The sequence below is a fragment of the Lycium barbarum genome, chromosome 1 (genome assembly GCF_019175385.1).
Source record: "Lycium barbarum isolate Lr01 chromosome 1, ASM1917538v2, whole genome shotgun sequence".
NCBI lineage: Eukaryota > Viridiplantae > Streptophyta > Magnoliopsida > Solanales > Solanaceae > Lycium > Lycium barbarum.
In genome coordinates this window covers 141,027,196-141,049,936 of record NC_083337.1, presented here as the reverse complement: position 1 = coordinate 141,049,936, position 22,741 = coordinate 141,027,196, and the positions used below count along the sequence as shown (strand labels likewise).

Sequence of the window (22,741 nt, the reverse complement as noted above, 5' to 3'; positions counted from 1 at the left end):
CATTTTATGTAACATTATCACTATTTCGATAATCAAACAATCTTTTCTTGTCTATCAATCTTTTTAATGGTGATTAGGCTTTTTCAATAATATTTTTCACATAATTTTTAAATATATAAAAATTATTTTTACCTTTTCTATCTTCATTTATACTATAAAACTTTGGGTGTTTTAACCTTTGGTAATATGAACCTTTGACATTAAAATGAGATGGAGAGAGTAACTTTTTCTAAAGCAAGTTTGTCAAAGTTTGGTAGTTTGGGGGAGCAAATACACCAAACCAAAGAAAGATGATGTTCTTCATCATCTTTCGGTGCCCTTTTCTTTTCCCTTTCATTTTCGTTCCTTGTTTGGCTTGTCTTTTTCAGTTTCACACTCTCCCAAAGTAGTAGGTTTTCAGTGTACAACAGTATCCACCATTTCCCCCCACCTCCCAAAAACCCAAAAGAGAACAAAAATCCAACCTGCATTTCCAAATTTCTCACTTTCTTTTTCTTTTTAACACATCACCATAATAATAATAATAATTCCAACCAAACAAAAGTATCTTTCCTTAGTCCCATGAATTCCCAAGAATCCCACCATCAACCCCAACCCCAAATTCACTCCCTACCCCACCACCACCACCACCACCACCACCACCACCACCAACACCAACCCCTACATGGCCATGGCATAATGACTCAACAACAACACAATTCATACACTCTACCCGACAACCTTAACAATTCTGTCATGATGCAACAGCAACAAGTACAACAACAAAACCCTGGATTTGGTTTTGATTATTCAGATGGGTCAGGGTCATCAGCTAGGGCTACTACAGGGTTCAGCATTGAGGCAGCTAGGAAGAAAAGAGGCAGGCCCAGAAAGTACTCACCTGATGGTAACATTGCTTTGGGACTATCACCTACACCAGTTACTCCAATTACTTCTTCTTCTTCGGCCCATAATCCTGATACTCCAGTCACGCCTTGTTCGGATAATAATAATTCGTCTAAGAAGCTTAGAGGGAGACCACCTACCCCTGGAAAAATACAGCTTGACGCTCTAGGTATATGCTCATCATCTTTCTTTTTTGGTTAAGACTGTTTGTTTGCTTATATAAATGTAATCCCTCTGTTTCAATTTGTTTGTCTTGCTTTTCTTTTTAGTCTGTTTCAAAAAGACTATGTGCTTATAAAAATGTATTTTCTTGAAAAATTGTTAATTTTCAGAGTTTGGTTGCGTATAAAAGCAGATGACATATGATAGTTGTACAAGGTGTATAATAGTGCTTTCAAGATAGTGATTTTGGTAAATATTTTGAGGATTGAATGAGGATAACAATGTTTATGTGTTTATTGAAGCAAGTGATATGTAGTGAGAGATGAAATATTTGTAAGGCAGATGACATTTTATACAATTCAAGGTAATAGCAGTGGAAAATAATTTCATCAAAGAAAACCTTTTTTAGAGAAAAAGCTTCACACAATAGCAGACATAGTTAATGGAGGCAAAAGTTTAACATTGGGAAATCATTTTCTATGTTCAATTGAATATAAAATTAGGTGATCTATGATAAGTGTGCAAAGTATTAGGACATCTCAGTGATATTTCTAGTTCTAGTTTTGGAGGTTAGAACAATCTAAATGTTGTTTGGAGGAGGTGATATCAAAGTAAGACTGGGATATTCTTAAAAAATTAACTTTGGTTAACAAGTGACAGAAGTCAGTTTACTCCTTAAATATATCTCGTCTTTAGTTTGAAAACTAGCTTCCTATGGAATTAAGCTACCATTTTCCTATATGGTACAGTGATTGTTTGGGTTTCTTGATGGTTGACAGGTGCAGGCGGAGTTGGCTTTACACCGCATGTAATTGTTGTGAACGTTGGTGAGGTAAATTATTTTTTTCCTTTTAAATTATTTTGGAGTACCATTCTTATTTTCGCCTTAATCTTAGGTTTCTCTTACATAACTTGTGCCAACTAAGCTAGTGTGCTATCGAGATAAGTTTAACTACGGATATATTATTTTATGTTTGTTGTAAGTTGTCTTTTGCATCAGATACTTGATTTCAGATTTCTTATGTTACTGGGATCAGTTCCCTACTCCTTAGTACTAGGGGTGTACAAAGAAAACCAACAAACCGCACCAAACCGATAATTCGAGTCAAACCAAGAAAAAAACCGACTAGTGGTTTGGTTTGACTTGGTTTGGTATTGAAAAAAAAAAACCGACCAAAATTGGTTTGGTTTGGTTTTTAACTAAAAAAAAGTCAAACCAAACCGAACCAAACAGACATTACATGTATACACTTTTTAAAAATATTTTATACATAAAAATATTTATTTGTAACGTAATTTTTTGAGAAACTGGTACTGTAAGTTTTTTTGTAATGTAATTTATAAATATTGCTTAAAACTTTCATAGTTTTCGGACTTTTAACATATTATTTCAATTTTAAACTTAGAATTTTGAATGATCCAATAAGTTTTATAGGCTATTAATGTTAGTAACTCAACTAAAGTCCAAACCAAAATCAAATCAATACTAATGCTAACAAAAGAAATTCAATTCTACCACTAGCAATGACAATAATGTTGGATATCTATTCTTTAGTTTTGAATGGTTTAGATAGTGAAAATACATCACTTATTTTATTTTTTTATTTTTCATGTAATTAATACTTATTAGCCGTACTTATTTTAGCATGAGTTTGTATTTTTAGATTATGATCATTTTCACTATGGCTTATTAATTTGTAATAATTATTTTATGCAATTTCATTATCTTTTTTTTGGTTATCTTATTTATCTATAGTAGTTAATGCTCCTTTCTTTCCGGACTGTTCTACCATGACTTTCTCGCTTTTGTTATTCCTTGTTTTCATATTTTTTTCGATATGCTTGGTCCTATCTGACCTTTTGTCTTGTTTTCCTCTCTTGTTCTCCTCTCTTGAGCCGAGGGTCTTTCAGAAACAGTCGCCCTACCTTTTAAGGTGGGGGTTAGGTTTGCGTACACTCTACCCTCCCCAGACCCCACATGGTGGGATTATACTGGGCTTGTTGTTGTTGTTGTTGTTGTAATTTCATTATCTTTTTTATTGAATATTTTATTACAATGTCATCACTCATCTCACATTTTATCTTATTTTCTTAAGATACACCTTAATATATAGTTGTATCTTACTAGGACTAAAGAAATATTTGAAGTAAAAGTTATATATTTTGTACGAAGACTTTTCCGGTAAAAACCCGAAAAAAAACCAAGAAAACCGAAAAACCTGAGAAAACCCGACACAATTGGTTTGGTTTGGTATTTGAAAAACCCTAGCCAACCTGGTCCATGTACACCCCTAGTCCTGACTACTAGTATCTCTGTGTCAAACATGCCTCATGAATAGAAACCCATCCAAAGCATGCAACCTTTTTTATTTTTTAATAAGAGCTATAAGTAAAAGAACCATAAGACACTTGTTTGGACTAATTAAGTGGTAACTGAATGTGTTCTATTTTTCTTATTGATTATGCTTTTCAGCATTTGTTTGCAGTCACCAAGTTCAACCTCTTGCAAACTTCTTAAAAACCCTTATTTGATGTCAGCTTGAGTACATTGCACTATTGAAACATGCTATTCTTTTTAAAGCTTCCAATTTTTATTTTTTAATTTCTCTGAACTTGACGGAGCCACATTATTCTCGGCAAACTATTCATCAAGTCTAAAAGGAAAACTTCTGACATATTATTCATGATTAATGAAGGTTAATTTTTCATTTTCTCGGTTATCTTGAAAGAAAAAGAAGAGAAGGTTACTTCTTCACCATTGTTCAAAACTTGTAACTTTTTTTTTAGAAGTTTATTTAAGATAAACGAAGAGGGAGCAGCTCTCCCTTCTCCGGAAAGTGATGGATTTGAAACTAGATTTTGGGCTCTGGATGGAAAGTAAAACAAAATGCTAGTAAGTACTTATCAAATCTTTCAACTGGCAGCAGAAGGAGCTTGAAACGTATTTAGAGAATAGAAACAAGAGGTCAGCTTTTACATGTAAAAATTGACACAAAACTTAATGCACGATGAAGATACGTGAGAACTAGAGCTGTGCAGGGAGATAGGATGATGTCGCCATCCCAGAAAGGAGATTGGAGAATGACAATCATCACTCCAGAAAATTTTCCTATTGCAAGCTGGAAAGATATATCTGTGAGTAGTTCAAAGATTCATCCTAAAAGCAAGTTGCCAGAACAAACCCAACCAGAACTGCTCAATGCATAAGCTATATAGAGGCAGCTTGAAAAGAACAGTGACCAGAGCTCACAGCAAGAATTTATAGAGGGCAAAGCAGGATCAACACTGAGCGGAGCTCGTACAGCCGAGGACAGCGTTCTGAATAAATGGTTTGCGAAGAAGTCTTATCAGGACATCAAGATGACATTCCAAAATGTTCTGAGATTTGGTAGTGGAAACAAACAATGTGGGGAGGGTATTGGCTAAAATTAATGTATATGAGATTAATGAGCTCCAGTTTCTATTCAAAATTCAGTCAAGGTAGGAGGCAGAAAGGATTAAAGTAAGGGAACTGTTGTGGAAGAACATGAAAATACACCTTTATGGTGGATACCGGAAATAGGGTGATGTTTCCTACGCATCATTTCAATCCAAAGAGAATTTCGGTAGAATTACTGGGATTCGGCTGCATTTGTGGATGAAGGAAATCATAGAGGACTCAATGCGGCTTGTGGTGGATGCTTGGAGATAAATGAAGATAAATGCAACAAAACCCATTTTAGATGGGCTTGGTTCTGTTTCAAAGGGCTGATTGAAACCATAACTATAGTAGTCAAGGTCGATTAAGGGGAGAAAATCTTCATAATACCAATATGGCCCGAGACCACTACAACAGTTGCTGGAATCTGGAAAGTCAAAGCAACCTATTATCCATCAATTACGCAAAAAAGACCCTCTATTTATTGGTTAGAAATAGTTGGAAATTGTTCGAAAGTGGTTAGAAAGACGAGTTGGTGGGACACACATCACATGATGCGATTGGTTCAGAAAATTCAACAAATCAGACGGATGTAAGAAAGAGACAACTCAAACAATATCACAAACAAGAATGGGCCAAAGATAACAGGCCCAAATGACAAACAAATTGCGCCCAACTTGTTAAGCCGGACAGAGATGGGACTGTGTGCCTGGTGGACAATTATTGAAAAGGTCCAAGGACGAACTATGAATGAGGTCTATGAAAATTCATGCACATAAGCTGTACCTCTTGCCAACGTTATAGGAGCTGCTGACAGTGACAGAAGCTTCTGAATGAGTGAACAGGGGCACTTTTAAAGCTCAAAAATCAATTGGGTGTGGACTTTGAGGGTTTGAAGGCGTTGAGGTTCTTGATAAAAGTTGACAAGTGAAGACAGGTAAGGTGGCAGGATACAATTTTAACAACCAACCAAATTAGCTCGGAATGGGAAAAAAGAACTCAAGAAGTTAAGAGTTCAATATCAACATGGAGTTGAAGGAGACAGTAGCAGGGAGTACATTATTGTAAGAAGGTGAAAAATGAAAATGAAATTTGTATCTTGAAATGTGAAGGGGTTAAATAGCTAGGAAAACGCGGGCTAAAGAGATTAGTTCACAAATGGAAAGCAGTTTTTTACTGCTTCCAAAAGATAGAAATGGAGGAATGGAGGCATGGTGGAACAAGTATGAGCCAGTAGCTTCAGCATTTGCTACTCAATTGGTTGCCGGATATCAAGTTTGTAATGGCAGTTGTCTTGGAAAAAAAGAGAAGTGGGAGAGATTGATGGGATGGGTAGTCACTATTTGTAAATATCTTTACCAAAGACATCTATTCGGGCAAAGGTAGTTAAATTGCAAATTCTCTAGTTTGTGTTGCCGGAGTGCATTTATATCCTATCCTATACTGTGGGATCTATGCTGTTAACATGTGATGTTTTCCATAGCCATGAGGCGCCACTGTTAGCCAAGATTGTAAGGCTATTATCTGGTTTTGTCCCCGCCAGCTGAGCACAGAAGGTAGAAAAACTGGTCAAAAGTTGCCCTTTACCCATATGAAGATTAGTTCAAGATCATTCATGTTGTGTTAGTTTCAACATTTGTTACTCAGTTGATTGCTGAATTTCAGTTTGTTATGGCAGTTGTCTTTGAAAATAGAGAAGTGGGGGAAGTTGATCAGATGGTTAGTCATTATTTATCAATAAAAATATCTTGACCAAAGACTATTCAGGCAAAGGTAAATTTGGGAATTCACTAGATCCTATCCCTATACTGTGGGATCCTAAGCTGTTAACATGTGATAGTCTTTCGGAGTCATGAGATGTATTATAAGCCAAGTGGCTTTAGTTGATTAGTTAGATAGTTTTTTAGTTGCTTCTTCGGCAAAGTAGATAGGAGGAAATAACTACTCGCTCCGTTTTATTTTATGTGGTTTGATTCAGATTACGATAGTCAAACTAACTAATGTTCGGTGTTAATTTGGACATCGAATCTTAATTTATTTATTTTTGAAATAGAATTTGCGTATTTAGAAACTACATAAGTCACAATAATTAACAATTTAAAATATTTAGAGAGTATTTGAAAAAATCATGGTCAAAGAAAATAACCTTCGACTCTCCAAGTAGTAACTAGGACACATAAATTGAAACAGAGGGAGTAATATTTTGTTTTTGAGTTATTAGGACTCTTATGTGATTTGCAATTTATCTTCTTCCTTTTCCTTTTCCTTACTCTAGCAAACATAGCATTTTTTCTAGTGGGCAAAGTAGAAATATACTATTGACATGAAGTAGATCTGGAGTTTTTATAGCCATTGGATGATATTATGCAGATAACTTATTGTATTCTAGTGGAAGGAGGTTGGGCAGATCTATTGGCATGTTTTGGTTCAGTTTACATTCATAATTGTGAATTTAGCTACTACTTAGAAGCAACAATATGCTGTTGGAGTGAATCCCTTTTTTCTATTCCCATTGAGTTGCAGTCTCACATCCCATAGATAATTTTGCCAAAGGATGCAAAACAAACATTGAGATTGCAGTTTGAAATTTTGATTGTTTGTTCTTTTCCTTTACCTGTCCTTTTCAGATCTTTCTTATTTCTTCCATGTCATTCATTCCTCCCGCTGTTTTCTAGACCTTCATATTTTATAGAAAATGTCAATTATTTATATCTGGAAATTGTAAATAAAATGTGTAGAGGGTCTCCTTTTTACGGAGTTTTCTTCATTATTTAGGCTCGCGCAATATCCTTTTCATGTAACTATCAAGGTTCATGCAAATGTAATGCATCTTGGTTAGAAAACTGAATACTATTGATAAAAGGTAGGTTATATATAATACTATTCTATTTAACCTTGTACCACGTGTTTCTTTCCCCTAAAGGTGCTACTGCTTCAAGAATGTGCTTTTTATTCCATCATTTATGGTAGGTAGTCTCACAAATCACAACGTTAGTACAGTGTGATACCTTTGTTTCCTCTGCCTTTTAACTGTCTAAGTTTTAGGTTGACTTTTTACTATGACGCAAATCTGTTTTCTTGGCTGAAGGACATAGCATCAAAGCTAATGGCTTTCTCAGAGCAAGGACCCCGTACTGTTTGCATTCTATCTGCACATGGAGCCATTTGTAATGTCACCCTTCGCCAACCAGCAATGGGCGGTGGCTCTGTGGCTTATGAGGTTTGTATGCTTTTGAGCTTTAAGATGCCTGCTATATCATTATGCTTTTAATGTTGGTAATTGCTTTATTAATTTATTTGTGCCTAATTCCTATGTGGCTGGAAGGTTTATGGCTGAGTCATCCAATGCTTTCTTGATGCTCATATGAAAATATCCACTCTGACGTCCCCTTGGATTCCCAAATATTGATTTGGACATAGAATATATAGTTTTAGTCATGGGTTAGTCTTTTGATCAAGTGATGATATTTTCAGATGTTTCTTGTTAAACTAACCCTCAGGGGTTGGCCCGGTGGTAATTGGCTTGAGCCTTGGGGTTTGCTCCCTTTCAAGGTCTCAAGTTCAAAACCCACTGGGTGCAAACAATTTCTGAGGGCCATCGGACTGGGGTAAAACCCTGAATTACCCGTGGTGCACTTGCGGGAAACTCCTTGCCGAGCTCCTGTGCACCCCCGGGATTAGTCGGGGCTCAAAGAGACCCGGACACCCGGTGCTTAATAAAAAAAAAAGATGTTTCCTGTTAAACTCATTCATATGCTGGCTTGAATGCGTTTTTTGCATTCCAGAAACTATTATAATGTCAAACTATTTTTGGGGTATGCCTGGCTATAGTGATTGTTCAAAAATCTCTCTTTGTTTGTAGTCAACAGTCTGTAAAGTTCGTATTGTTCTTCACAAAAGGTGGCTTTATAATTAATAATAACAGGTCCTAATTTGAGTTAACAAATGAGAAAAAAAAGCCCTATCTTGACCTCAAGTTGCAACCAAGAGCAACTGGGCACCTCTTTGGTCGCCAGCGTGGCTTTAACATGTTTTTCCTTGATGACGAGAATAGATACTATAGCACAAGGGTTGTCTTCTGTAATTCCTTCAAACTATTTTTTGCCTTTGCATTCATACTCTTCTTTGCTTCTCAATTTCATTACCAGATCGATGGGAACTCTGCCTCTAATATTCATCCCAAAAAGTATCATAGATTGACTACTTTTTAGGTAGGAAGTGGATACTCTTATTTTAATATTAAAAAAAAAAGGAGAAAGAGGGAGAAAATTAGTTGAGGAAGGGGTGGAAACATCTTTAGTTGGGGTGTCTGTTTTCCAAGTGCAAAACTCTGTTCATGCATTAACCATTTAACATTTGCATTAACATGTAACACTGTTTTCGAACCTAACCCTTAGCTAGACCCAGAAATGATAAGCATTTAGTGTGTTTTATCACGATTAAAGCATATCAAGCCTGGTCACCTTCATGGACTGGGTTATTTACTGGACAGGCTTACAGTGTTAGGCATTATAAAACGAGGAGTGATATAATTTGGGTGAGTGTTATTGACTCAAATTCATCCACATTTTATGATCAAACAACATGGGATCATCACATTGATGTGCAAGTTTTCTGACTTTCTCCAAAATCATACTTGTGTTTGCAAACCACAGGTGATTGGTTCCTTTTTGCTTGAGCAAGATACTGTTTCTTTTGGAGTCTGCTGTTGTTCGGTATTTTCATGAGCTTGGTTAGTCAGAAGGCTATTGGCTGTTGAGAGGGTAGAAGGATGAAATCTGAATAAGTCTTGAACAAGGTTTTCTATTACAATTTAGATTCGACTTGTTTTTGTCATCGGAAATGGGCTTTCATCAGTTGGACCCTAGTGATCTACAGTTGGTTGTTGGTACCATATATTATTGAGCGTAGCTTCAAGGGAAGCCTAATGTAGTAATGAATTGCTGTGAAATGATATCCTGTTAACCTATTAGTGAATTGGAGTCTGTACTAGCTGTGGGGGTCTCTATCTTTTCTTAAGTGTGCATTGCACATGTATTTTTTATCCACTGTACTGCTAGAATGGTCAACTTGTCTACTACTTCTGTATGCACATGCAGAGTTGTCTAAACATGACCTACAGTATTTTTTGCTTACCATATTCCAACTTGTTTGGTCAATCATTGTGTATGGTGGTATTCTTCATATGCAGGGCCGATTTGAAATCATCTCTTTATCAGGTTCATTCTTGCACAGTACCAGAACAAGTAGTCTAAGTGTGTCACTGGCTGGATCAGATGGTAGAGTTTTGGGCGGTGGAGTTGCAGGAACACTCATGGCTGCAACACCAGTACAGGTGTTGTTCTAACTAACTACCTTTGTTCCTGCACTCTCATCGGATTGTATATTGTTTAATTGATAACTGTCTTCAGTTCATTACCAGGTGATTGTTGGTAGCTTCATTGCAGAAGGGAAAAAGCCAAAGTCTAAGACACCGTCTTTGACACCACCACCTTCCAATATGTTGAATTTTGGTGGTCCAGCCTCGGGAGGGGCGAGTCCTCCTTCCCAGGATGCCTCAAGTGACTCCGGTGATGAAAATGGGGGTAGTCCTCTCAGCCATGAACAAAGACCTTATGGTAATGCAGGTCAACCATTGCATGGTATGCCAATGTATGCAAACATGGGCTGGCCGAACAACAACGTTAAGATGGTTCCTTAACTGACATAACGTTGCACAAGGATATTTGACTTGTTAATTCCCAGCGGCAAAGTTGTCAGTTGATTCTAAATGGTAGCGAGCAGATTTTAGGCGCGAGTTTAGGAGTCTGGAATGTAGTTGTTTGTGCTAGCTGTGGTAAAAAACATGGCTGATTTAGAGAAAGCCATTCATGTTGTTGGTATATGTTAGGTGATGACCCGGGGATAGAGTATTTATCTTGAGATTGCAGAACAGACTTTATCTGTAGCTTTGTTTTAACTATTTTTAGAGTGAGTCTTTCAACCGAGTGGATTTTCTTATTCGGAAAAGGCTTGTATATACCTCTCTACTTTGTTTTATTGTTGAACTTTGTCCCCCGTTATACTTTTTGGTCATTTGAGCCCCTACGGTCCATCAAAGTTCTACATATACCCTTACTTTGACGAAGACACCAAGTGGTGTCGCCTGAGGGAAAAAATCAACCCTCTCCATCAACAAAAATGGCGAAAAGTGTTGGGAATTGTTTGGAGCTGCTCTTTTGTGTTGGAATTGTGCTAGCAACTGATTTGAAGAAGTGTATAAAAGAATTCGTCGGCAAAAAAAAGGGAAAATCTAATTGACGACTAGAACCACCGCCGCTCCGGTGGACTTCCATCGCCGTTCCTCTCCTTGACCGCAAAGATATCCCTCACAATCTCAAACTCCAGCTCCTCATATTCATCGAAGAACACTTTAGCACCAACCCATTTCACCATTCCTCTGAAAAATCGTGTTCAAAATCAGCCATGTTAAGCTTGTATTCCTCAATGGTAAGCAAGAATTAGGGGCAAATTCGAAATCGACTAAGTAATGGATTCTGGGTTTTACAATGCGGCTTATTTGGAATATTATACCGTAACAGGAACCACAATATGTTTCGTTGTGCTCAAGTCTTTCTCCATGCTTTTGCAAAGGCCTATCAATCTGATGTTGGAATGAGACAAGGATCAAAAACACACCCTAACTATCACTTTTTTTTTAGTTTCATACCTAAATTATCGTAAGGTTGAGAAAACTACCTAAACTATCACTATCTAGTTTGCAAAACACACCTGAACTAAATATATGAACTCACTCTCCAAAAGGCAAGTGAAGCTGAAAATTTTTTCAAAAAAATTGTTCACATGGCATAAGTAATGCTATGGTGGCACCTACATGGAAATTAAAAAATAATATTTTTTTTAAAAACTGCATTATTTTTTAAAAATAAAATAAAATCTGGATTTAAAAAAAAAATGGAAAAAAATTTAGAAAATCAGGAAAAAAAAATGGAAAAGTTGATTTTTTTTTAATTAAATGTGAAAACAAAATAATCAGTTTTCTTTTAAAAAAACAATAACTTTTCCATTTTTTAAACTATTTTTTTTTAATTTTCTATAGTTTTTGATATTTTTTTTACAAAAATTATTATTTTTCAGGTTGTTTTTTAAAACAAATAATTTTTTAAATTTCCATGTAGGTGTCATTGTGACATTATTTATCCACGTGGACAACACTTGGTAACATTTTTATATAAACTGGAAAGTGTAGATCACATGCCATTCAAGAATAATTTGAGATGTGTTTTACAAACTAGATAGTGATTTAGATAGTTTTCTCAACCTTCTAATAGTTTAGATATGAAACTCAAAAAAGGTGATAATTGGAGTGTGTTTTTGACCATTTATCTCTTGGAATATATATACTCAGTGCTTGAAAGAAACAAATGGAGTATTCTTAAATTTAAAGTCATTCTTGGTATTGGATCCATGGGTGTGGGAAGAAAGAGAAGAACAAAGAGAAGGAATGGGGCGGAATGGGTTTTGGGTCGGGTATGGGTTTTTTAATCAAACTGTGAACACCGCTATTTGCAAACTTTTGTTACCTTTTTCAACTAGAGAACCAAGAAAGGTAATGTTTCATATGATGTACTTGAATTAACATTTACATAAAGGCCATTGAGTTTTGACCAACTGCTGACATTGGGAGATACTCTAGAAATGATCTCCATAAATACAAGATATTTATGAAGTGCTCTTTATCTTTAGAACAGTAAACCCAAAATGATGACACATGAGCAAACCCACTATAAAGAAAATATTAAAGATGTTGTGATTAGCATTGACTGTACATTAATCCATTCTCAAACTGATCAGAAAGTGAACGCATTAAAAAAAAAGAATATTTACTATAAAAATTTATTTATAATTATCTTATACGACCTGATTATAGAATATTTTGATAGCATTAGTAAAACTTAAAGAGCTATTACGGAATTTGGGAAATTCCAAGGTGCTGTACATTTGAAGCAAATTATACTCCCTCCATTCACTTTTACTTCTCCATCATACTAAAAATAATTTTTCACTTTTATTTATCCATTTTAGTATATCAAGAAAAAATAAATTTATTTTTTTATCCTTAACATTAATTACTCATTTTTAAATAATTTTTCAAGTCCAATGAGACCATACACCAATTAATATGAGTATTATAATAAAATATATATATCATTTATTAATTTTTGAGGGGTGTAAAGTAAAAAATAATAAGTAAAAGTGACGAGGGAGCATAACGCTTGTTTTTTGTGCATTTTTCAAAACGAAACTGCCATATTACGCAGGTATCGGTGTGCTTATGCAATATTTGGAAAGCTAAAGCAACTATACTGGGAGAAAAAAAAGAAGAATCTGGAATGCAAAAAGAGAGTACAAATGTGTCATTGCACAACCTCCCTAACTCCTTCACACGTTTATATTGTCTTTATACCCTCTCTGCCTCCTTCACATAGGAACTCACCACTCCGCCTCAATCATATTTCACAATCCCTTAGTTTAATGGTTCTCATATGTCTGAGCTTTTGGTTTGAGTTTAAGGATGTGATAAAACTTGATGTTGCTGATTGCTGGTGTTTGTTGTGTTACAACGATTTTCGACCGCGGTTTCTCTGTATAAGAATTCAGGTTTTAATAATCTATTAAATATGTTATAGATGCCCTTTGTAAAGAGGATAATTTCTTGCGTCATGTTATAGATGTCCTTTGCATTTGTGATTTCAGCATTGCTCATATAGTCCTTCGCCGTTATTGTCTAATTAGCAAAGTGAGAGGTTATTGATTGTAGATTTTACAGGATTCTTTTGTAAAGTAGTGATCTGCTTGTATGTAATTTGTTAGTTGAGAAAAACAGTGACATTTTTACAACAATATTGCTTACAAAATTTTCTTTTGTTTAAGCTTTCTTATTTCCAATTTGTTTAATCTATATTGCAATACTTATATATATATATATTTACTGTGTAGATGGCGGGTGATAATAGGGGTAAGGCTATTGCCAAAGCCCCGAAAAAGTCAGGAAAGAGGAGTGCTTTGACTATGAGCGGTACTCTGACAGCTACTCCCAGCCCGACTATGTCACAGCCATCGACATCATCTACCCACATGTTGGGATGTCGGGATTCTGACGAAGAACCTCCCGACGAGGAGGCCCTCCACAGCTTGAGGCTTATGATCAATATGATCGTCTCATAATCGAGCCAGTTAGGTTCATCGTAAGTATATTTAATTTGCATAAGTTATTTACTTTATTTTAAAACATTTAATTATTTCATTGTTTTGATGCAGCTTCTTTCCGGGCAAAGCAACTAAAAGGGTTTCAAAGACAATCAACGGACTCTATAAAGGCGCCATTCTGTCTTGGGCAAGGTGTCACCGGATCTGAAGAGGCAGATGTTTATAGAGTTCAGGTTATTTATTATTTGTAATAAAATAATATAACTACATCTTGATTGTTTATGAAATATTCCTTATATATTAATCAAAACTTTTTAATTTCGTTGCAGAGAAAGTGTTCTTGGAAGCCGGAACATGAGGCAGTAGTCGCGCAGAATTTCGAGAAAAAGGCGGGGAAAATACTTAAGGATGCGTTACGTCGAGCCCGTGTCAATTGCCTGTAGCCTAAGTGGATCCGCGATGACTTCTGGCCGGAGCTACTGCACTTATGGGCGACTGATCTGACGTTTTTTAAGCAAAGTGCTAATGGGAAGAAGGCCAAAGCCTCAAAGAGGGGTGGATCGCTACACACTAGTGGGGCCACGAGCCAAGTGGGCTTGAGGAAGAAGCTGGTATGTCTCCTTCTTTAGCTTTAGTTGTCTATTATGAAATTTAATACTTCCATAGGTTTGGTTATGTTGTTATATTGAAGCTAAGGCAAACTAAGATAAAGAAGGGGTTAAATGGGTTGCAATCCGAGCTTGCCGCTCGTTGTGTTGATGAAAAGTATTGTTGATGATATTATATGTTGATTGTTGATTAGTCTAGCTGAACGCTGTTGTATTGGTATTGTCTGGTTGTTGTTGTTGTTTGGTATTGGAGGAAGTGACAGTTATGGGGGAAATGTGCCCGATTTTCTATAAATGACCTACTAGCTTAGATGTGGATCAGTTTGCATTTGTAGGGGTCATTTGGGATAGTAATTTTCCCATTACATAATTATTCTTTTTGCCACTTGATCGGTTGCTAGTTAACAGGAACATTATCCTCTCGGAAAGAGAATAACAAGAATCTAGGATTGATAGTTTTTGGACATTCTAATGCTAATTTGTGCCTGTAAACTGTCTGGAATTCAGATTGTTTGGCTGATTTTTGAGTAGTCTGCCTCAAATTTCTCAGCGAGCTACTAGAATATGGAATTTGCTTTTGATATATTTAGAGGTGAAGAACATTAATCACTTAAAATTTTATATACTGTAAAATGAGGTAAAAACAGAACTTGGGAGTAGTTCAATGAAACCATGGAGCCAATAGACATAATTTCTGGTGACTCCTAATTGAAGAGTTTGATATTGGCTCTGTGCTGTTATTTTAGAACCTCATTGTACTGGTTTACATCATTACGTGCTTTGATGACTAAATAGAATGTGATGTTAGCAAATGGAAAGAGCCAAAAGTAAGTCGCTCTAGTTGAATAATATTCTGAGTTTTGGTATCTAGCAAAGTAGGACCAATTTTTAAACTCTGAGACCATCTTTTCTTTAAATGGATGTGAAGAAGAATTAATTTGTAGAGGTTCCTAGTATGTGTGTTGGTTCTTCTTGTATTAGTGACTTCATTCAAGATATCCATAGGTGAGCATAACTATGTGATTTCCAAATGTTGCAACTGCAGACAATTCAAACCTTATATGCAACTTAAGTCAACTGTGTTGAGTTCTACCAAATTAGCAACAAGCCAAAAACAAAAAACACCATGATTACCTAGAAATAAAAAGCATTCTGCTGTATAGTATGATATTAATCACATGAAGCTAGAAGTATCAAAGAAAAGGTCAACCAGTATATCAAACTCTGTTTCGTTAATCTATGCCTTTGGGATCAATGCATAAAGCAGTGGAAATCTGGGATGGCATCATAGAGAAGACTGAAAAGAAACTAGCTCTATGGAAATCTCAATACCTATCTTTGGGAGGAAGACTCATCTTGATCAACTCAGTCTTGGATTCTTTGCCAACATATGTGATGTCGTTATTTCCTATCCCAAGCAAGGTGTGTAAGGCTTTGGACACTCTAAGGAGAAACTTTCTATGGCAAGGAAACAATGAGGAAAAAAAGTAGCAGAATGCATGGAGGATTGGGGGTGAAGAACCTAAAATTACAGAATAAAAGCTTACTCATGAAGTGGTTATGGAGATATAATCAGGAAGATCAGGCGCTATGGAAAGAGGTGATCCAACATAAGTATAGCCAAAATGGGAAATGGTGTACAAATGAGGTGACAAATACCTATGGTGTGGGGGTATGGAGGACCATTAGAGCTTTCTGGCTGGCTCTGAAGGCAAATGTTAACTACAAGGTGGGTAGGGGTGACAAGATTCTTTTCTGGAAGGAAAATTGGTGTGGACAGGGGACATTACAATTGTTGTTTCCTAGCTTATTTTCTTTAAGCACAAATCCAAGATAGTACAATAGAGGAGATGTGGTCTCCCCAAGGCTGGAATCTAGTTTTCAGAAGACTTTTAAATGATTGGGAAATAGCATGGGTAGCAGAACTACTGACAATAATTGGTGGATTTCAAGGAACTAATTTTGAGCCAGATAAATTGACATGGAAGCATAATCAAGATGGACTGTTCTCTGCAAACAGATTGTACAACAAGGGTCTGACTGAAATTTCAGGGAGGACACTAGGACCTTGGAAATCCATTTGGAAGAGTGTGGCACCAACTAAGGTGAAGTGTTTCACCTGGCTGGTAGCTTGGAGAGCCTGTTTGACTCATGAAGCACCACAGAAAAGAGGAATTAACATTGCTTCAAGATGCACATTATGCAAGAAGGCCTTAGGGACAAACAATCACCTTTTCCTTCATTGTAAAGTTGCGGCACAAGTCTGGGCATTGTTCGTTAACTTGGCTAAGGTGAACTGGACTATGCCTGAACACACTGCAGACCTTCTAAGCTGTTAGATAAGAAAGGGAGTGAGCAAGAGTCAGAAGATTTGGTGGAAAACAGTTCCTGCCTGCATCTGGTGGAACATTTGGAAGGAAAGAAACGACAGAATTTTTAAGGGCAAAGAAAGTTCATTGCAGAAGATTCAATGGAAGGTCATTACTTCATTAAGTTTTTGGTGTAAAGAACAATATGTAGAAGAGGAAGTTCAGTTAGTGGACTTTTTAGGACTACTATAAGTATTTCTCTTTAAGTAAAGTGTAAATTTTTGGAGGTGGCCAGCATACCCTTAATGCTAAGGAATACAAAGTTACCAGTTTAAAAAAAAAAACAAAATGCAAGTTGAAATGCCTTATAGATAATGTTATTAGTCTTCCTAAGAGTAAAATATATATTTCACTACAAAAAAAATGTCATATTGTGGCGGTTTATTTATGGAGGTCATTAGAAACCCCCGCTATACTTTTATTTTGTAGCGTTTGTGCCAAACCCCACAAAATATTTATGGCAGTTTAAGTGTGGATGTTGTAAAAGACCCCTACTATACATTCAATTTGTAGCGTTTGCTTTAACCTCCTCAAAATTGCTCTTGTTGTGGCGAGTATTTTGTGCAGTTTTTGATAACCTCCACAAATACATCAAATTTTAGTTGTGGAGAAATTGTATCGATTTGATAGTAGTCGTCAATACAAAATGCCTTAAGGCGTTCTGATAGTGCCCGCCAATGGACGATTCGGAGCGAGAACCAAAGAAGCTTTTAAAACACTGTGTTCAAATAAATTAATTTGATAATTTGAATTTTGCTACATTTATCTAATCTAAGAATTTTTGTTATTCTGAATATTAGATGAATTTGTAATGGTTTTCGTAGATCTTTCTGCATTTCAATTTTTCGTTATTTTGGATGTTTTGTTTTGTCCTTACTTCCGTTATTACTTCTTTAATAGATAAATGAATTGTGTTTAAGTATGTTTTACCAAACATATTATTTTTATTTTATAAATGTGCTTCTATTAAATAATAGTAATAATGAAAATTAAAGAGGGGAAAAAAAATAAAGAAACGAGCACTTCAGTATTTTTATTTCCCACGCTTTTAACCTAAACACGATGTTATTCCCTCCATATTTCCACTTCTGCGCCATTTTTCCACTTTCCCCTCCATCTTTCCCTCCATCTTTCCACCTTCGCTGTTCTCCCCTTTTTTTGGTGACAAACTTCCCTTTCCGCAGCTATAAATTCTCTTATAATTCCTTATGGAGAGATAGAATACGGATGATTAGCATTAGGTCAGTTTTATTTTTTGTAGTATTCAAATTCTTCTAAGTTTATTCATTTTGTGCAAGTAGTATTAGGTAAACGTTACGTTATGGTGTTTTCCTTTAAGACAAAAGTTGTTTTAACTGTTCTGTGAAATCACTGTTCCCTAACTTTTAATGATCAATCCCCTTCACGTAACTGTTGGAGATCCTTTGCTTGTTTTTCTTGCATTAGCCATCAAATTTCTGTTTAGTAAAGTTGTCGTGGGGCTAGATCATTGCTGTACACTTATTTGTTCTTTATATTTCGGATGTGGAAAACTTGTTTTGTGCAATTTTTATTTTTGATTTCTCGTTTCTCTGTCTCGGTGCTTCTTTACAAATGGTGTTTTGTATGTTTATTCTCAGTTTCTTCAAACATTCACAACAAGTCTGAGCAATCCGTTTTAATGTATTGGTGATAATTGATATGACCTCCTATGAATTTATGTCGTATTTAATTTGGGTACTTTCGCTGCATATGCCCCAATTTTGTTTCAAAGGTAAAATTTTCAAGGTCTGATTTGGACTTTCTTCACTATATGCAGCCATGCCAAAGATTAAACGTTTCAAGAATCCACTAAAGTCGGCGGATGGACATGCTTCGTCATTGACTGTTTATAGCGGCACAAGCCTTCCCACATGATCCGTCACAAACTCACGAAGTCCCGCAACAAGAACAAGCTCCAATTATCCCGCAACACGAACAAGCTCCAATTCTCCCGCAACAAGAACAAGCTCCAATTCTCCCGCAACAAGAACAAGTTCCTTATAGTGCAACTAGGGGTGTTCATGGTTCGGTTTGGATCGGTTATTGATTAAAACCATAACCAAACCAATTTAGTCGGTTTTTAAATGTCTCAAATCATAACCAAACCAAATAAAATAATAACCACCGGTTTGGTTATTGTCGGTTTGGTTTGGTTTGGTTGGATTTTTCGGTTTATGACTAACAGCCATGAGACTTATCAGTAAAACATTAAAAAGTTGAAAAAGACGTGTCTTTTTTTTTTGTTCAAACGATAACTTTTATTTATCGTTTAAGGTGGAACATACATCATAGAAATATTTTCACTATTAGTGATAGTGTCGTATTCAAGTTACCCAAAGTTGCTAAACTATTACATATAGAGCTAAAAACTAACTAAGTAGTGGCTGCACCATTTTTGTCATCTTAATACACATACCTGGAAATAAAGTAGAGCATAGGAGCTTTTAGTTGTTATAAACATACATATTAATTAAACATAAAGACTACCTAAAATTAAAATTAAAATATATGAAATAAAAAAACTTTGTGTAATGATCTCAAACTTTGGGGCAGTACTTGCATTTTGCCCTCAATTCTCCCATTTTATTAAAAAAACTTTGTATAATGATCTAAAACTTCAGATGTTTTTCTATCATTATCCCAAAGGTTAGGGTCTCAACTACAAGGAGTTGTTCTTTTTTGCTTTTTAGGAAGATTACCCACGGAAGAAGTATTAGGGCATTACCATGTGCTTGAGTTGCAGCAAATGCTGATGTTACTGAAGTATCTTCTATAGGAACCTCCAAATCTACAAAGAAAGGCTAAAAATTTAAGTTAAAGACATTAGACTCTAACGTGAGCTTCTGTTAGTAGGTTTACACTTAACACTTAAAGAGTTAAAAGAAAGACATGGGCTTGGGCATATTCTTAAAAACATGGGCCTTAAACAATCATGTGAAATAAGTGGATCGAAAATAAAATTAATGATTAAAAGGTATAAAATATTTATAATTATTTATGAAAAACTAATATTATACATATAAATAATTATAAAATTTATGTATATAATTTATTGGTTTGGTTCGGTTATTTATTCGGTTATTTTTTAATATAACCATAACCAAACCAAATATTATCGGTTTTTAAAATTTAAAACCAAATCAAACCAAACCAAACCAAATGTCGGTTTTTTTATTCGGTTTGGTTAAATTTTCGGTTTGGTTTTGGTTTTAACCAAAACCGTGAACAGCCCTAGCAAGATTGCTCGCTGGATATTGTGGATCATTGGCAATTGACTGTAATTTGTTCCCGATTAGTTTTGAGAGGTGGTCAGGGCCATCGCATGCCTAAGAAATATATGGAAGACTGCTTTGAAACAATATTGAAGGTAGAAGTGTTATTACATATATATTTACTTATTGCACCAAGACTTTAATAACCTGAGAAAACTAACGACTATTTTTTATTTGAAGCCTCGATTTCTTTTTCGGGAAAGTGAGTCCATTGCATACAGATATTGCAATGCTAGTATTTCAAAGAAGTGGGCTACACATAGGCAGAGATTGTGGAATGAATATTGACTCGGCCAAAAGCAAAAATGAGATTATAAGTAATGTGCCATCAGGTATAAATAAAGATCAATGGGCTAGTTTTGTTGCTTACCGTCAAAAACCATCAACAATGGTAAGTTCAGATTATGTTAATAAGTTTTGTTTCATCGTAATTAAATAAAGATGAAAATTTGAAGTTTTAATTGTTTTTGTTGATAGGAGCTTTGCAGAAGAAATAAGGAAATTCAAAGGAAGCAAAAAATGCTACACACTAGTGGTTCAAAAGCTAACTCGAGAAGACGATATGAGCTGGTATGCGTATTAACTTAATTGTTTTACTTTTTATTGAATCAAACTGTATTAGGATAACTTTTATTAAGACATGTTTTTCTTAGTTTATGGAAACTGGAAAAACTCCTAGTCGCGGAAAAATATTTATGGAAACTCATAAGAGAAAGAATGGATCATTTGTGAATGATGAGGCACGGGCTATAGTGGTAAGTATATCATTGGTGCATTTTTGTAACATTAATTTCATTGTTACTTTATAATATTCAGCATCTCAAGTCTTATTATTTTGTACTTACTATTGATATGTATATGCTTGTAGGAACAAATTGAATTGAATGCCAATGAGTCTGAAGTTTCCCGAGATGATATTATTGGTAAGATGTTAGGGGCAGAGCACTCTGGGAGAGTTAGATGTATGGGTATGGGAGCAGCTCCTTCAAACACATTCTTGAATACTAAACGACGACTTAACGAGTTAAGCATTTCTTCAACTAGTTACGGTGCATCATTCTGAACTTCTACCTATTGGCATCAAAAGGTCACGCATTTGGAGTCCCAATTAGAAGGAACCTTGACCGCACTGAAGGATTACATGATATCAAAGGAAGGAGGGGTTCCTGAAGAATTTGCTGGTCTCTTTGCTACTCAACCACAGGTAAGAAGTAAATATAGTTTGTACTTCTTCTAGTACAACCACTTCTGGTCAGTTTAATAAATAGGTTTCTCACTGAATATCAGTTCTATTATTTCAGCCTGCTGATGCAGAGATAGTGGCGGATCCAGGATTTTCACTCAGGGTGTTCGGAAAAATAATTGGACCTAAATATACACTGTAATATATGTTCAGGATGTTCAAAAGTTAATATATGTACATGAACACAGAAAATTTACCCTAAATATACACTGTAATTTTTTGTCCAGGGTGTTCACCCGAACACCCTGGCCTCTTACTGCATCCGCCCCTGTGCAGAGAATGAACCTACTTCACCAGTGGATGTAGGAGGATCATCGGCCGATAACAACGCAAATCACCAATCAAATGCTTAATGTTTTCTTAGTGGGCTACTTTTGCTTTTTAGGGATTTAAATTTCTAATGGTTGTCTAGACTTGTGTTTACTATGTTTTAGTTTGATGTTCAGTACTTTTGCTTTTTAGGGATTTAATTTTCTAATGGTTGTCTTAGACTTGTGTTTACTATGTTTTAGTTTGATGTTCTGTACTTAAATTGTGACTTTTGCTATTATGGATATTAATCGTAATTTATTTTTTTACGTATAAATTGTTCAGTAGATTATTTACCTTATCATCTATTTCAATTCGTAGAGAGTTTATTGTGTATTTATGATAATATAAGTGCGACACGTGAGTGATGCATGGGGATTAGAATCTCAAGTCTCTATTAGCTACTAGAAGCAAGTGTGCAGCAACCCTTTTCTATAAAGAGGCTGTACATGCTCCTTAGAGGACAGTTCCCTAAAGTGCAATGGAGGAGACTGATTGGTAATACTGCTGGTGCACCTAAATTTATATTTGGCACTAAACAGGAAACTCTACACTAGAGACAGGCTGTTGAAATGGAAACTGATTGATACTGATATATGCTCTCTTTATGAAACTGAAGAAGAGAATGTTGATCATCTATTTTCTCGTGTGTATTCTGCAACTGCATGTAGTAAATTGCTGGCATGGCAAAACATTCATAGAGCTCCATTGGAATGGAAGGAAGATATGGAATGGATGATGAGGTATGCAAACAAGAAGAATGCACATGATGAAATGCTAAGAACTGTTCTGGCTGCTGGTGTTTATTTCATATGGCAGGAAAGAAATGCCAGAAATTTTCAACATAAGCAGAGAAATTCAAGTGTCCTTAACAGGCTTATTGTGCAAGATGCTGTTATTTGCAGAAGTGTGAAGCCCAAGCTTGCTAGTAAACTTGCTGCCCTGAACTACTACCCTTAGATTGCTTATGCTGTAGTTTTTTTTTGTTGTTTTTAGAGATTATTCTAGTTGATAGAAAGGCATAGTATGTTGCTGTTTGCTTCTGGTTTCCTGGGACTATGTGTTCAGGTACCAGTTTTCCTTAGCTTTGTATTGTAAATATACTCTTTGGTAAATAAAATTGTTTTAGTTACCAAAAAAAAACTTGTGACCAGTCTGCAGATGTGAATGGGTTATCTTGCATCACCGTTGTGCTTCCACTTGGATAGTTAAGTTGGACATGTTAATTGTTGAGTTTCTTGCTC

General features: G+C 35.6%; 1 protein-coding gene and 1 long non-coding RNA gene across 6 annotated transcripts; both read left to right on the top strand.

Annotated features, from left to right (window-relative positions):
• The first annotated feature begins 238 nt into the window (after window positions 1-238).
• On the top strand, window positions 239-10,527 carry LOC132640529 (AT-hook motif nuclear-localized protein 13-like). Of its 2 annotated transcripts, none has more exons than XM_060357140.1 (5): window positions 239-1,054; window positions 1,827-1,879; window positions 7,554-7,685; window positions 9,657-9,800; window positions 9,888-10,527. In XM_060357140.1, the coding sequence occupies exons 1-5, from the start codon at window positions 562-564 to the stop codon at window positions 10,164-10,166; spliced, it is 1,101 nt and encodes a 366-aa protein (XP_060213123.1). In that variant the 5' UTR covers window positions 239-561; the 3' UTR covers window positions 10,167-10,527. The 2 variants fall into 2 exon arrangements, with proteins under 2 accessions (XP_060213123.1, XP_060213132.1); XM_060357149.1 differs by having other exon boundaries at window positions 9,877-10,014.
• A 2,273-nt stretch (window positions 10,528-12,800) lies between these two features.
• Window positions 12,801-22,588, top strand: LOC132640514 (uncharacterized). Of its 4 annotated transcripts, none has more exons than XR_009582262.1 (10): window positions 12,801-13,126; window positions 13,466-13,713; window positions 13,787-13,908; window positions 14,005-14,286; window positions 18,451-20,040; window positions 20,126-20,336; window positions 20,423-20,515; window positions 20,599-20,700; window positions 20,814-21,149; window positions 22,169-22,588. It is a non-coding gene; the product is annotated as an uncharacterized LOC132640514 (long non-coding RNA). The 4 variants fall into 4 exon arrangements; XR_009582263.1 differs by lacking the exon at window positions 22,169-22,588 and adding an exon at window positions 21,233-21,774; XR_009582260.1 differs by lacking the exon at window positions 22,169-22,588 and adding an exon at window positions 21,247-21,774 and having other exon boundaries at window positions 12,803-13,126.
• The last annotated feature ends 153 nt before the right edge of the window (window positions 22,589-22,741 follow it).

Bases quoted from the DNA above. Each gene is read 5' to 3' on its own strand.
- LOC132640529 (XM_060357140.1), top strand. From the start codon at position 562: ATGAATTCCCAAGAATCCCACCATCAACCCCAACCCCAAATTCACTCC. The intron at 7,686-9,656 runs GTTTGTATGCTT...CTTCATATGCAG, and splicing joins GTGGCTCTGTGGCTTATGAG to GGCCGATTTGAAATCATCTC. The intron at 9,801-9,887 runs GTGTTGTTCTAA...GTTCATTACCAG, and splicing joins TGGCTGCAACACCAGTACAG to GTGATTGTTGGTAGCTTCAT.